This window comes from Mercenaria mercenaria, chromosome 6 (genome assembly GCF_021730395.1).
Source record: "Mercenaria mercenaria strain notata chromosome 6, MADL_Memer_1, whole genome shotgun sequence".
NCBI lineage: Eukaryota > Metazoa > Mollusca > Bivalvia > Venerida > Veneridae > Mercenaria > Mercenaria mercenaria.
In genome coordinates, this window is record NC_069366.1 from 31,825,617 (window position 1) to 31,842,305 (window position 16,689).

A 16,689-nucleotide genomic window follows, 5' to 3' on the forward strand; every position below is an offset into this window, starting at 1 on the left:
TATGCTTATATATTTGTAAATTTGGGTTATTTGATCTAAGATAAAAACTTCCTAACATGTTCATATCATTGTTTATATAATAACTGAAAATTACAAAATAACATTCATTACCAAACGTCCATTAAATGAGGTTGACAACGGTTTGAATCGCCAAACTCGTTCTCAAAAGCAAAATGTAAACACTGTTAAAGGGTTTCCAAAGTGAATAATATGTCCCATATGCAAATTGTTTAGTGCAAATGGTACAGCTTGTAAACTATTTTGAATCAGTTATAACACTTTAAACGATCAGAATGAGTAATTAGAAAATATTGAAATAAACAATGTCCTTACCAAGTTTGACAGTTCATCCAGTTTGCAGTATTTTGGAATTATATCATTTTGTATTATCCGGGTAACAAGGGTGTGTACGCGTTATACCAAAGACGTGAAAAATGTAAAAGTAGCTTCCAGAATTAGGAGAATAGTAATAGGACTGGGCATTCCAATGTCAGTATAATGTGACTGGGCGGGGTATCATGTCATGTGTGACCTACGGCGTGATACCCAAGTGAGACAGCCACGCACGCACGCACACACTGCAGGGATAATATTCCACATTTTAACTGGATCAAATGATTTTAACTCCCTGTATCCAGTTAGCAATCTAAATAATAAAAATTCACTGTAACTTTCAGATCTCAACATGTTTACCCAAAAATTATATGTGAAACTTAAAACTCGTGTACAGTAATAAATTAACATCTACAATACGTCAAAATTGATAAATATTACTATGATTTTTTATGTTAAAAAACCAACACTTAATTCATATTCGTATCATTGCTCTAATACTTTTTGGATTTAGGTCATGCAAAACTTATTTGTAGTTCTTCGGAACTACATCATAAAAACTCATCTTTGAGAAAAAGAAATAAAATGCACTCGCTCACATGTACAGAATAAAAAGATACTTGTACTGAATTGAATTTAAACACAACCTGTTAAAAACATTGCCCTTTGCTTGGGTTTGGAGCTAAGTCTATTATCTCAATAGTTGAAAAAAAAACAGGATAGTATTTCCCATTCACAGTATTTCAAACATGTTTTTCAGTAGAACTCGTAGCTATATGCTATCGTAATAATGCAAAAATAATCATTGTGTGGATGTTTTTTTTCACCTAAAGACTGAAACTCTATTAAGACGTTTCCTGCAAAAAATATATCCTAAAGTAGCAAAAAGATAATGAAAATATTTGTTAGGAAAAAATAATTACACCTGAATATGCATCGTAAAATTCCATCAGCACGAGCATAATTATTATAATTATATAGAAGCATAATTGCTACTATATAGGTCATGGACTGTGGAAACTCTGTACACGTGAAGTTTTACAAGATATGATTGGGCATGTGCAGATTTGACATTATATTCAATATTTTGACAAAATAGCTTCTATATTGTAACAGAAACGAAGTACTCTAAAAAATGGGGTTTTTTTTGTGAGTTTCAGTCATTTCTAAGTTGTTTTTATGTTTTATTTGTAAATGCAAAAGAAAAAACCAAAAAAAAAAAAAAAAAAAACCAAAAAAAAAAACAAACGCTGGAGTAGATGAAAATAGCTGAATCTCACAAATAAATAGTTTATTTATTCACTGTAAGCAGGATAATTAATTTTAACGGACAAATATAACTTAAGCAGATTCCATACACTCGAATCAGTAAATTCATTAAAAACATGTAAATTAAGGTAGATTTTAAGTCTACCTTTAAATGTACTACTTTTGAAGACAAGACGAAGTGTATTCTAGGGAGTGGTATAAAAATTTTGACGCAAGCTATTTAAATAGTAAAAATAAGTATAAAAAATGAAAAATAATGAAATATAAACCTGCCACTCAAAAAGTCAAAAATGAGAAGAAAAAAAGAACTTAGAAAATTTTTGTAAGAACTGCTGATCAATTTGGAGTGTCCTTAAAACTGGTATTAATTAATATGGAGCTACACTCTTCATTCTAACTGGTTCATATGTATACGGATATCATGGCGGACAACCAGGAAAAGGGTAATCTAATTTATTATCGTTATTTGTTTATTTAATATGAACCTTTTAGAAGATTTTATAACATTTTGTCAGTAAAATTTATAACTTGATTCTGTTCTTCAATTTCTTAGTTATTTAAGCGGCCCATACCATTGTATTACATACGGCTTGAGATTTTGTAATCAGAATCACGTCAAATTATACTACGTAAAAAAGTTGAAATCGCTTTATGATATATTTGCATGTTACCTTGCAAATTTTACATATTGTATATTATTCACAGAATAAAATTAAATCAACAGTAAAACCTGAATTTCTACCATACCTCAAAATGGACGCCATTTTGTTTCTTTTTCTTGTTTCCGGCGGTGTCTGCGGGCCAGACATGTTTTGTGGATCTGAGACTTTTTTTGTGGAAGCACTGTTGTTGTTAATTCAGTTATGCTTAGCAACCATGAAGTCTCCAAAGTAGATAGCCGATATTTATTTTCTGAATCGAGCTGGTGGTTTTGACAAGACATTGCTTGATTTATAAACGTACACCCTGTTGGCAGCAAAGGTAACTATTACACAGAAATCAAATGTAGGGCAAGCCTTAGTTTTGGTTAGAATTTAGTGACGTGAAAGTAATTATGGCCAAATCAAGGCAAATATATCAATGTAACTGCCGAATTGTTGTACTGCATTTTCATTTTTTACGTATCACACTGAAACAAACCCAAAAAGTAAAAAAATAATAGACAGATATTCAGTTTTCAATACTCCTTGAAAGTGATATCCTTATGGCAACAAAAGAATCATGTGGGTTAATGGACAGCAGGTTCAGACTGATAAGCAAATTAGATAATTATGTTCGTATATCATATTTCAGTTGATGTGTACAAAGTTCCGACGGTACATGAACCAAGTGTTAAAGACCTAGCAAGCATAGCGCATAATAATGGTCTACATTTTAGGGACGGAGAACTAGAGGAGCTACAAGGTACAGATGTGCAGCATGTTAAATATGCTAAATCAGTATTGTTTATATTGTATACTTTGTAACAGTAACCAGCCAAAATATACTTAAACCTGTAGATGCACTTGGATATCAGTTCTCTTGAAGTTATTTGGCGAATTTTTGTTGAAATAAAACGACACGTCTGAAATTATATATACTGTGTCGTTTTTTTTTCTCTTAAGCGAATGATTGTACGGCATTGCTGTAATTCTTTCCACAATTCGTACAAAATGGCAAATCCTTTTCCATATTTTACCGTATATCCTATTCTATTAGACTTGGCCTAAACCTGGATTGCATGCAGGGAACAGTATCTGCTCAGTAAGTTAAGTTTGGAAACGAAATAAATCAGAATGAAACTTAACCTTTTGGTAGCGTACAAAAACACAGTTGGGTATGCATATGGAACCAGTGGTCAAGATAAGCATAACTAAATTTTGCGGTATACTTTAAAAATGATGCATACTGGCTCAGTGTTCAAAGGCGTCTGTCCTTGTCATATTTTGAATGTTCAAATATTGAGGTGTAGCGATTAAAACTTCATTGATAGCGTTTTCTTTCTTTTCTATCTTTTGAATCATTTGATCAAAATCAATGTCGTTGTTTTAATTTTTGGATATTCTTACTCGTTTTTTTCTCTTCAAAATGTCATGGTGGCTGCGTAGTCTAAGCATTGGTAGATAGCATCTTTTTGACTTTCACAGTTTAAGGTGCCACAGTTCAACTTCCGGTGGCAATGGCTTCTTAAATAATAGGAAAAGAACAACTTGATCAAGGTTTAGGCCAACGTTACTTAATTTTGCGGTTTAAAAAGCTAGTTTCAATAGAATTCTCACGTTCCTAACTTATCTTTTGCTTTAATCAGCCTGTCAAGAGCAGATCAATTTCATTCTGAAACTGATCAAAAGTTAAGTGTCCTATAAGGAACTGGTATCAGTATGTTTTAGAACTTTATGTAATAGTAATACGTGTATATAATTGATTTTAACAATAAACGTGAACATGAATAACTACTAAATAAATGGTAGTAGTACTTGTCATCATACAATGTTTTAGCAACAAATGTAGTGTAAGATAATTTCAATTGTAAGTAACATGTCTTCTGATTGATCGAAGTCAGTACTCCTCCTTGAAGACAGTACTTGTAATATCAGTTTATCATAATACTGATAATGTTAGCTATCTAAGAAAATGCTAGAATACGACTCGCTTGTTTCTTGGCAGAATTGAGAGCCATGTTGTTGATTTATGTGCCATTAACAATTTTTTCATTGGTGTTGGTGGCAGGCTATGGAGGAAAATAACTGCTTTGAAAGCTCCGTTTCTGTTGGTCACCTTGCAGAAGCCGAACGTCTTAAATGTTTCATTGTGTTTCGTTGCCGGCTTCATATCTTTTTTATGGCAAGTTTGAAGATTTCTCTAAATTCTATCGAAATACCGGTTCGCTGAAAAGAGCTAGCTTAAACCAAATATGTTCCACAAATATAAGAAAATTATACTTCTATTCAATTTGGAGAGCCCTGGAAGAAATATATGAATTACTAAAACTTATTATTGTTTTTGCCGCAGGATATATATCACAGACACTGGTTAGACGATACCAAACAGTGAACGACCTTATTGCACCTACACTTCCGGTCAGATATCCCAGAACTCCTGGGTACAGACCGGAACCGGAAGACAATCTCTGCAACGCTTGGTACGATAAATACTCTGCACGTTAGCCGATAAAACGTATGGGGAACTTTGTTTGCTATGCGTATCTCTTTGTAGGCCTATATGTAAGTCTGCCTAAAAGCTCCGTGACGTAATGCTGTCAATTTGACTTTTGTGGAAGAAACTGAAAGAACTAGTTAACAATGGTTTAACCACAGTATTTTCTAAAACATTGAAAACCAAAACAAAAAAAACACCTTTAGTCCATAATTGGGGCATGAGAGACATTACACATATCATTCCCTCTCGTGAAAAGACTAAACATTCAATGTTCAATGTAAGTAAGATATCATCTTGCATGGCTGCATTCAGTGTTTTCAAACGATCTTTAAAACGATGGATTTTTAAAAAGTCTGTAAAAAGAGAAACATTCAAAACTACCTTTAAGAACAGTTTCTCGCACAAAATAACATCATGCTTTAAAGCGACATTTTACATATATTTCTCTATGCAGGTATTGGAAATGTGACATAAAAGGTGCCGCTGAAGGTATTATGAAAGGTAAAACTGTAGGAGTTAAAGACAACATATGTGTTGCTGGAGTGCCTATGATGAATGGATCAAGGGTCATGGAAGGTTTTGTTCCCGATATAGATGCTACTGTGATAACAAAGGTCTTGGATGCAGGTAAAATGAATGTACCTTAAGAGCATTTGTGCAAAAAGCATTAAATGAAATATTTGTTTTCGGTATCACTGATACTTACCGGCGACATTGTGAAAAAAACCCTACCCTACTGTTATTCAATAATTGTATTGTTATTCAGCTGATAAGGCAAAACAAGAGAAACTTTTAAAAGTATCAGATGCATGCTTCTATAATGAAAGCGGACACAGTGGTCCAGTGGTAAAACTGTCTGACTTCGAAACAAGGGTCGTGATTTTAAGTCCCCGCTCCTCTAATAACTAACATTGTGAGAAGTCCTGTCTACGGATGGTTGACAGTGTGTACGCATAAAGAAACCAGGGAAGCTTCTGGTATTGGAGCGTCTTCTGTATCTTACACTACCCTCCCAACAACAGGCTTCTTGAGGAGAAACCTATATGGACTTATAATAGCTTACACACAGACATTTTATCATGCATGTATTAAGCGGCTTTACTCTACGATGCATGCCAAAAGTACTGAGTATATTTTTGAACTTAGAACGTACTTTTTGATTCACCAATTCTGACACAGTTTCTGCCGACTTGAAATAAAACATGGTTTGAATATTTCCACAGTAAAATATCTTAATATGGTTTGAAACTGGGTTGAAAAAGCAGGCCAAATCACACAAAAAAGTCTTAAATACTTTACAGTCCACATTTTCTACCTGCTCTTCATAAAAGTTTGTCACAATATTTGACTATCACATTTAAGTCACCCACAGATTAAAAAGAAAAACATTGATATCTGGGTTCAAAAGTCAGATCATTAGGTAATATCATAAAAAATCATCTTAAGCTCTTCAGAGGCCACAATTTGTTTTCACTCTACATAAAATATTGTAACAATACTTGCCTATGAATTCTAAGTCATTGGAGAAAACAACACTAGATCATAAGGTAATAGCATAGACATACATTGAAGAGGCCACATTTTCTCTTTTATCATCATATATTTATGTTTATAAAGTCTATGTAAAGTTTACAACTGGTCAATGATCTATCTGATTTACATAAATCAAGGTCAGAATAGTTGTTTTAATAAATTCTAGTTCAAACACCGGCATAAGACCACAGTTATTTTTTACTATATATTCTATATAGGCACCGGATACTATTGCAATTTTGCATGCATTCCAACCCCTCTAAAAATACCTGAACTCAACCGTATTATTCAAGAGAAAAAATTCCACCCACAATAAACATGGGGTTGAACGGCTAATTTTTCCACCATTTTTAATCAAATCACATGCGTATGAAGAATACTCTCTAGATGGCCGCAAACAGGCAAAACAGGGCCTATCAAAAAGTCATGTTATGCATATTCTGACATTCTCATTCTGTCAAATTGTACATATCTCCTCTGTCAATATTATGCCATTCATTGCAGGACTTTCACTAAAAAAATCACCAATATTCACCATCAAACAGAGTAACTATTTTCCGCGTAACCACTTCCTTATTGCGGTCAACCAAGGGCATATAACTGTGATCTTGTGCCAATTTTCTGGGAAAAGTACTATGTCAGGTGAACGAATTGGGGTATCATGTCTCTCTTTTTAATAACATGGTTCTTAGAGTGAGACTACAATAAACATACCTTATCTTATGATTGTTACATCCGTCAAAAAAATAGCTTACAAAAGATTTTTCGTACAAACGTATAGACAAACATGAAACAAGCCTAACAATAGATCAAGTCATTAAGGAACGGTTTCTTTATAAGTCATTGCTAATTGTTTATCTTCCAGGAGGACGTATTATTGGAAAAACTAACTGTGAACATTTATGTTATGGCGGTACTAGCTGGACTAATGATACTGGCCCAGCTTTAAATCCCCATGATAAAACCAGAGTTTCTGGAGGCTCGAGTTCAGGATGTGCAGTGGCGGTAGGTCCCATTCACATCTTATGATCATTGTACTATCCATCCATGTTGCTCCAATTTCACAGTCAGAGGTCAATTGTTTAATCCAGTTTTGTTGAAAAGGAATGGTGTAATTAGGTGTGGTTTAATGGGGGAGGGGCGGAGGTGGAGGTATAATGATGATAAGAAGACTTTCTAAGGGATTGAAGCAGGGTTACGGTGATACTAATGAACAATAAAAAGTAACATAATGATGTGAAAACAATAGAGTGGTGTATCTGTGTATTTTAGTGATGTTATTGTCGGGATCTAATTTTTGGGGACGGGGCCGTGGGGGTCGGGAGGGGGGGGGTCTTCGATGAAGTCACATACGGAAACGAAACAAATTTTTTTTCGGGAAAGGGGATGAAGTCAGGGTGTTATGGGGCGAGTTATGGATAGAAAGGGTGTGCACGTGAAACACTAATTAAAAAAACGAAACAGAAAAGAAAAAACAACAGCACAACAGTTTAACGTAAAATAAGAAGTTGAAACATATTCACAAGATGGTGGGGAGATACAAAGGAGGAGTGAGGGGAAGGGTTAACTAATTTCGGAGTAATTGCATGACAATGAAGCAGTATGAAGTAGCATAAGTGAAAACATGTCTTTTCAGGAGTTGTAGAAATCGGGGTACTCTTGGACGGGTTAGGGAGGGTGTAGTGTTGGGGGTGTGGGGGGGGGGGGGGCTAAAAGTGATGTCAAAAATATTAACATATCTTTTTTGCTGTCTCTCCATAATAAGGTCTGCAACGGCGAAGTGGACGTAGCCATCGGTGCGGACCAAGGAGGATCCATTCGAAGTCCGGCATCATGGTGTGGTGTAGTTGGACTTAAACCCACTTGGGGGCTTGTACCTTACACTGGAGCTGTTGCTATGGAAATAACAATTGATCATTTAGGTCCGATGGCGAGAAATGCGTATGACTGTGCACTTTTACTGGAGGTAAGTGTTCGTCACATAGACACCAAGCGTATGCGACTGTGCACTTTTACTGGGGGTAAGTGTTCGTCACAAAGACAGCAAGCGTATACGACTGTGCACTTTTACTGGAGGTAAGTGTTCGTCACATAGACACCAAGCGTATACGACTGTGCACTTTTACTGGGGGTAAGTGTTCGTCACATAGACACCAAGCGTATACGACTGTGCACTTTTACTGGAGGTAAGTGTTCGTCACATAGTCACCAAGCGTATACAACTATGCACTTTTACTGGAGGTAAGTGTTCGTCACATAGACACCAAGGGTATACAACTATGCACTTTTACTGGAGGTAAGTGTTCGTCACATAGTCACCAAGTGTATACAACTATGCACTTTTACTGGAGGTAAGTGTTCGTCACATAGACACCAAGTGTATACAACTATGCACTTTTACTGGAGGTAAGTGTTCGTCACATAGACACCAAGTGTATACAACTATGCACTTTTACTGGAGGTAAGTGTTATATGTGTATGACTGCGCACTTTTAATGGGGGCAAGTTTCTGTTGTATAGAAAATTCAGTCATGTATTATTTCTACGTCGCATGATTTCTGTCTTTTGGAAACTTCTTTAGAAGTTTTAAACTGCGTTTAAATTATGAATCAAAATTAATCAGCAAGATCAAATTTTCGCCCTAGTCATGTCCGTATATACCGACTGTGCAAAGTCCGTAGTGTGAAGGTTAAGATATTCAATTTCATAGACAAACAGTAATTTTATACATAAACAGGAGTTATGTCAATACTGTATAGCCACATGTCCCCGGAAATGCTTAATAGAATAACATTATTAAGTAAAAAAACTAATATTCGGACATATAATTATCTCCCAATACTATGCGCATGTCCGCTTGATACTGATGGTATATAAACCGTAGGATGAGCTGAGCAGATTTGGTTGTGATATTGTAAGTCCTAGAAATGACATATTTCAGAAATAAAATAAAACATGAAACTCACAACTATATGCGCATATCCTATTGAGATTGATGATGATGATGATGATGATGATGATTACCAATTCCGTTTATGATTCAGGTTAAAACTGTAGGGAAATTGAATAAACAAGACATACGTGCATATGGATAACTCAAATACTTCATGCCTACAGGGTCTCTGACGTCCATGGCATAAATCAATGTGTCAATTTTAACTGATCTTTTTTTGCAATATTGTCTAAAATAGTGTCTATTTTCAGGTAATAGCCGGTTACGACAATGGGCTAGACCCGCGACAGCCGCGTGACTTACAGGTGCCCAAATACACAGACTATGTACGTATATTAGAAAACATCATAAACCCGCGAAAAGAATCTCGTCTAGCAGACTAAAAACTCGGTCAGGCATTTTTGGTAAAGCTCTGTCTCTCTGAACTGTGTTATAATGTGTATTTTGTGTTTAAAACGTTGACTTTGGTATTATAATTAAAGTTTCAGCATTATACAAAAATTAATCAAATAAGTATATTTCAGTTATGTTTAATTTCCATTTAATATACATGTTATTATCAGACGCCAAATTTTTAGGAAACCCATAAACGATAGCTTTAAGAGACATGGATAACTGAGTATTTTTGCGTACTATATATAGGAACTTCAGAAAACTTTACATTTTTGAGTCGGCTAAACGCTGTCAAGCGTTTGACGAGTCCTTGCTATCGCCCGATTTCTCATTCTTAAATGGCCTCACAACACAGCGAAGTGATGTAGTTCCACTAGATTGTCTCTAATTTCAAAGAGTTCATTAATCGAATGAAGTTCATTTATGTCAATCCTATTTGCTATGACCAATATACGATGTAATCTGTCATATTTATGACTTGTAATTGTGCAATACTCGAATAAAGCCACGTATTTTCTTCCGCGGTAACTCATTAAGCATAAACACGCATAACGATTCTGCGGGATTTGGTAATACATTTGCGCATATGATTATGGTGACGAATTTTATGCCCTTTTGTCACAAAATAGCAAATATGATGTTCACGAATTCAAATAAAAACTGCATATTAACTTATTAGCCAAATTATCCATTTGTTACCCTGTCCGTTTCAAAAAATAATCTTTAAAATCATTGCGCAAATAACAAATATATTGCGCTGTGCATTTTATGAATTGCGCAGGCTTACAAAGCTTGCGTAACATCCAGCGAAAGACAAAATATAGTTCCAGAACATACTGCTAGTATTTTATTGAGTGGGTACCTCTGAAAGCATTGGAATGTCTCTTATCAAAGAGTTTACCACATCGATGAAATTAAATTATGACAGCTTCATTTTAAATGACCCGAATAAGATATGTGCAGTACGTTAATTCTTCCGCGAAACTTCGCGGATGAATCCTAACTACATTCTGGACACTTGTCGGCGAACACGCGTGACCTGTTTATAACAACGCTTCTACGACTTTGCGTGGGTTGAATTTTGCAGTCAGTAAACGGATAAATTATCGGAAGAAGAAGCTCTTACTGGTTTGTTTAGTTACTACTGATATTCAAAATGATTTTATTTCTTATTTTTCGAGAAATAAACAAATCGGCATTAAATTGTATTTTCTTGTAGTTTTTGAAATCGAAAGTAGATCGTCTATGTTTGGCAGCTTTGACGAAACGAAACAACTTTTTTATGAAAAGATTTAAATAAGAGGTAATTTAACCGTAAACTTCAATGTCAGATACTGCCAATTGCTGCTAAATGTCTTCGTATCATCACAATTTGTAAAATATATTGTTGAAACTGGAGAAAAGTGTAATCGTATCCGGATATAATATTTTGGGTAAATATCGAGCTGTGTTATGAAATTTTAACATTCAAGTAACATACATGATAGATATTATTGTAACAGAAATGATTCTAGAATTTATTTTTATCACACCTACATATAATCTATATTAGACTCATATTCTAGTCCTGAGGCATGATCTGAAAGTAAAAAGATGAAGTGAAAGTCATACTTTGGATATTGTAATACTAGAAAGAATCTAGGTAATATTTAGAAATTGAAACAGAAGACTTTCAGTTAAAATCGCACCAAAGGCTGTATCAAGGGTCTACATATTCAAAAATTTCTTGTGGTAATACCCCAAACCCTACTTGCAGGAGGGGTATCCTCCCACACCCTTCCCCCATATTGCCACTTTACAGTTTGATACATTTGCCCTTTTACCATCTGCCGCAATGCCCATTTCAAAATCTGACTGCAATTTAAAGCGGAAAGAAACACCCCTCCCCACACCCACCCTGCTACCGACCACGTAAAAATGGCTCAAACATTTTTCTGCCCTGTCTGGGCCTGTCTGTCTACATGAATCAAAATGGATAATTGAAAGTGGATGGACTTCGGGATAACAGACATGATTTTTAAGGGGTTAACAAGTCTGAAATAGAATAAATGATAGTTTTAACTAAAAAAGAATTGCATTTATTAATATCGGTTACACTATATATTGACACTCAGCAACATTTACATACATGTATCTCTAAACGCAAAAGTAAGTATAATTTAAATTGACATCACTTATAATATGATTGAACAATACCTAACATATGACAAGGCTATCGCCAGGCCCATTATAATATCTGTAAAATATCAGTTCTTTCGTCCATCCGTTACAAATTGTATGTGGCAATCCGCGCTGTAAAATTTTAATATTATAAATTGTCATATTCAAATTTTATCATGTGCGAATATATACCAGCCGATAATTGCCTCTTTTGGCAATGCCGGAGGCAAATGTTTACTGGAAAAAATATATAAGTCATGGGCAGTATCTTAGTGTCAGCTGTCAAATTGTAGTTTGTACTTTCAACATTTTTATTTCTGCGAACCACTCTTCAATTTTAGAGAAATTTATTGGGTTTAAATACTTGTATAATGTCAATCAAAGTTTTACTAGGCATCGACCGAATGTTCATTTCATTTATTGTAACAAAATCTCTCTTTAGTTGGGGAAAAAACTAAAAACAAACTGAAACTGGTAGACTATATTGTCAGTACATCAATCATTAGCCGACTCAGGCCCTTCAGGCCTTTGATTCCATCACACTTTCAGCTGGATGGAAACATAGAAGGTTGGAAAATAGGCTTATTATCCGAGGGATTCACCGGATGTGACGATGACGTACAGGCTGTTGTCCGAGGCGCAGCAGAAACCCTCTGGAAAGCGGGCGCAGTTGTCGAGGACGTCTCCATACCCTTGCATACTCATGGTAAGATATTTGTGTTTTGTCAAATCAGGGTTATCTTGCAGTTTATTTTATAACCGTTGAAAATTAATTCATTTCGTAAGAATTTTCTTATCTTTTGTAGAGTTCTGTTTATTGTGCTCCCAAAACCAACTTGGAGACACATTTACCTTCGTCAGTATGTTCCGATGCCAGTCCGTCCTCCCGGCATTTGAATCTTGCGGTCTCAAAAATCATTTGACCTACAGTCATCAAACATTACAGGATTGTAATTCAGCATGTAAATGTGGACACCACGTGAATTGTTTGGGATTTCTCTAAGTTAGGTTAGAGTAATAGAGTTATGGCTCTTGACTTAGCCAGAACTTTGCATAAAGAACCAAAACGCTATAATATGAATGTTCAAATCTGCATTTCCAGGTATAGCAATTTGGCAACCGATAATGACGAATGGAGCTTATAGGTGTATGTTTACAGGAAACGGTACGTCTGCCTGCTAATTTTGTATCCGAAACATTTTCCCGTCTTTACCAAGTATCCAGCATTTTTATTGGTCAAGATACGTCACATGCTGACTTGATAAATTCCATATTGGTTTAGTGATCGTCGCATTGTGTCAAAAAATAACAACAACAACAACAACAACAACAAAAAACGGCATCCAAATAAAGTAAATACGGGAAGTCAGCAAGATAACAAATAATAATCGTTACAGGTTGTGTTGAAGACTGGGTACGATATACTCTCTCTTTCCTCGACAACGTATATATTCAAATAGGTGTGCAGATTTTGGGAAATTATCAACACAGTTCGAACCGGTGTTTGCTTACTCAAAATTTTATTAATTGAAATGTTTACATTATTTGATTTTTTTTTTGCACATTGTAGAAATTAATTTAACTGCAACTGAAAAACGGTACATATCATAAGTAACAGTAAGCGTGGCTTTATTTTATAGATCTATAGATATCATAAAACAAGAACGCTGTACAACTGATAGTACTTTGACTTGATTTTAACTGCTTAACCAATTTAAAAAAGAATGTGGACCTTTAGTAAGTTTTCATAACAGGAAGGCAAAGGAAACAAACAACTTCATGATATTTCGCGTATAGAATACATCCCAGTATGCAGATTTTAATGGAACTTTCTAAACATGTAGATTAACATATTTCTGATTTTGTCACAAATCATGTAAATATGAAACTGTACAATGTATTGACAGGCGTCGGTCATCATTACAAAGGGTACTATGCGGAATCTATGATGACAAAATTGTCACAAGGATATAAAATGGACGCGAGACATTTGTCAGAACCTGTGAAGTCGGCTGTTCTTTTTGCAGAATACATCGAAAAGGTAGGCTTAGTATATTCTACTTTAGTTCCTTTTTTTAAATTTCAGTCTACATGTTTTTGTTTGTTTCTTATATTTTCTCCGGGCATGTACAATTTTTTAGGCCTACAATACAGACACGCACCGGAAAATAGATATCTAATGAGGCAGTAGCCCAGAACAGATTTTCAATATAGGATGACTTCATATTGTACAATATTTGAAAAGGCCGTAACGATTTTGTCAATATATGAAGAATTAACAAATAATCTTAAAAGGCCTTCGAGTGGTTTATCGTCTAATTTACCACGGTTCAGAGTTCAGATGCGTAAGAATTAACCACGAAGGCGTTAGCCCGAGTGGTTAAATACTGAAGCATCTGAACAATGAACCGTGTCAAATTAGACGATAAATCACAAGAAGGCATTGATTGTTTTCATTCTGACATGCTCATTGACATACTTTAATAAATATTATGCTGGACTTCATTTACCCGAGGAATAATGTATCGGGCGTCATGCGGCAGTTTGACATCATAATTGACGTCATAATGCTCTCTTACCGGTCCGCGCGTCAACCGTTGTTTATCGCAGAATATACAGAGCTTGATTTCCTTCTTTGTTTAACTGGGAATCAATTCGAGCAATGTTAGAATAAATAATGAATTTTCAGTGATCGGTTTGACCGGCTATGTTTGTAAGCATGCAATATTTTTATTATACGCACATGTTTTAAGTAAAGGTCAAGGTCAAACGAATTTAGGTAGCTGACTATTCTGTCATAATCTTATTAGAGAATCTACCAATTTGAAAATGAAGTAAAACCTGTGCAATACCATACTATATTTTGTACAGTGGGAGGATATCCTGACCAATCGGAATTCTTTCATTTAGTTTTCATATAATTAAAACATAATTGTTCGATCTCTCTAAAATGACTTTTCACTACTAGATATCTATTATATTGATTTCTTTTAGATTATAGAATCTATAGCCTATTCTAAAGTTTCTGTGGAAAGCGTGTAGACTAGATCTGCTCGTGTAGTAAATCTGAGATAGGCCTACACATTGTGTGGTGCTATGTACGTGGTTGAAATTTGTTTTGTTTTTTTGTTACTTTCATATTTTCAAAGAACTATGGCAACAGGTTTTATGGACGAGCACAAAACTTGAATATGAAACTAACGCAAGCTTATGACGACGCTCTGTCAACTTATGACGTCATAGTGATGCCGACGCTGCCTTTTACGGCACCTTTACTGCCTTCAAGCAAATCTTCTATAACAGGTCTGGCCTAAAATATTTTTGACGCGTCACATTAAAAGTACTGCTAGAATACATTTATTTCTTCCCGAATATCTTGATTTACCACAGCTATGGGTTAAATGTGTACTTTATTAAATGTGTTTTAACTAGGTTCTAGTCTGAGTATTTCTCGGTATTTTATAGAACAAAGTTACTCACCCAGTGATACAAACTACATGTAGTAAAAACCTTGGCGTTGTTTAGTTTAATCTTGGAACATTTACTAAGTACATGTATATGGATTTTGCAGGATCCTAAATTTTTTTTTTAAGTATTCGAAGTACGAACCACTGTGATTAAAAAAGTAATGATGACTATAAATGATTGTGATAAATTTTGACCAACATAATTCTTTCATGTGATGAAACCATCCAAATGACTTGTTGAAATATGGTCTTCCTACCCGGTTGCATGCCTGAGTCTGAAAAAAATCTCGGAGGGGTATCTGGTGTCCTTCACCATGAAAAGGTGGATTGTCGCCATATGTATGACCTATAATTTTGCCGATGTGACGATAACTGCCCCCTCACTCATCCCACAAAAAAAGTAACGAGCAGAGGAAGAAAAAAAACAAAACAAAACAAAAAAAAAAAAAAAAAAAAAAGGAAAAAAAAAAAAAAATAAAATAAAATAAATAAAAAATGCCTTTCGTGAAGTTTTGAAACTGGTATATAACTTAATTGAAGTGCAGAAAAGGAGGCAGTCCTCTTATGTCCGTGGTATCATTAAGTAATAAGTTAACTCTATAAGTCTATTTTATTTCTTTTTATTTGATTTCAGAACGCTTAGAGAATGCTTTTGGTATGTTTAAGAATACAGCACCATTTGACAGCACAGGACACCCCGCCATTACAGTAAACGCGGGAAAATCTAACGGACTTCCGGTTGGAATGATGATTGTTGGAAAACGTTTCGAGGATGTTAAAGTTTTACAAGCGGCATATGCGCTGGAGAAGCTACAACTTCAGAATTGAAGTCAGAGACGTCATCAATAGATATTTATTCGGACATCAAATATGTTGTAAATGAATTTGATATTGCGTTTAATGATTCTGAAACTCCGAAGTTCTGATATTTTTACATTTATTGGTATATGGTGGGATATACACATGAATATTTGTGGGAGCTGCAGATAGAATGGTGCAAACCGATCGATGTTGAAAGGCTATATATTAAAGACGAAAGAAAGTATTATTTTTTAATACATATTCCAAAGGTCAAGGTCACACGTAAAGATCAAATGTTATTTTAGAGTGTGTCTAAGCCGTGACTGTAACATGCATGGAGCAATCTTATTTTAATTTGGCGTATATGTTTACCTGAATGAGATGGAGGGTTGTGCAACAAACACTACAGGCCCCTATCTAAAGGACAAGGTTATTCTTGGAATCAGTGGTCATAAAAGATCTTGTCCAGGCCGTAACTTTGGAACGCATTTAGCAGTCAATTATTCATTTAACTTAGAAATATCCTCAGTGACACAAAATATTGCCACAAGACACTTGTTCTTATCTCCATGGCCAATGCCACACCAAGGGCTTAAAGGTCATGTCTCATTGCTGGTTCTGTAACTTTTTTTACTTGTTTTA

The 16,689-nt window shown here is 35.0% G+C and overlaps 1 protein-coding gene across 3 annotated transcripts; it reads left to right on the top strand.

Moving 5' to 3' along the window:
- Window positions 1-2,004: 2,004 nt before the first annotated feature.
- LOC123549239 (amidase-like) lies at window positions 2,005-16,289 on the top strand. 3 transcript variants are annotated; one of them, XM_045337161.2, is made up of 12 exons: window positions 2,005-2,045; window positions 2,896-3,006; window positions 4,594-4,723; window positions 5,195-5,367; window positions 7,139-7,278; window positions 8,039-8,239; window positions 9,478-9,552; window positions 12,329-12,485; window positions 12,882-12,944; window positions 13,687-13,820; window positions 14,929-15,082; window positions 15,881-16,289. In XM_045337161.2, exons 1-12 carry the CDS (start codon window positions 2,009-2,011, stop codon window positions 16,072-16,074), a joined length of 1,569 nt encoding a protein of 522 aa, XP_045193096.2. In that variant the 5' UTR covers window positions 2,005-2,008; the 3' UTR covers window positions 16,075-16,289. The 3 variants fall into 3 exon arrangements, with proteins under 3 accessions (XP_045193096.2, XP_045193098.2, XP_045193097.2); XM_045337163.2 differs by lacking the exon at window positions 2,005-2,045 and adding an exon at window positions 2,563-2,583; XM_045337162.2 differs by lacking the exons at window positions 2,005-2,045; window positions 2,896-3,006 and having other exon boundaries at window positions 4,670-4,805.
- Window positions 16,290-16,689: the final 400 nt, after the last annotated feature.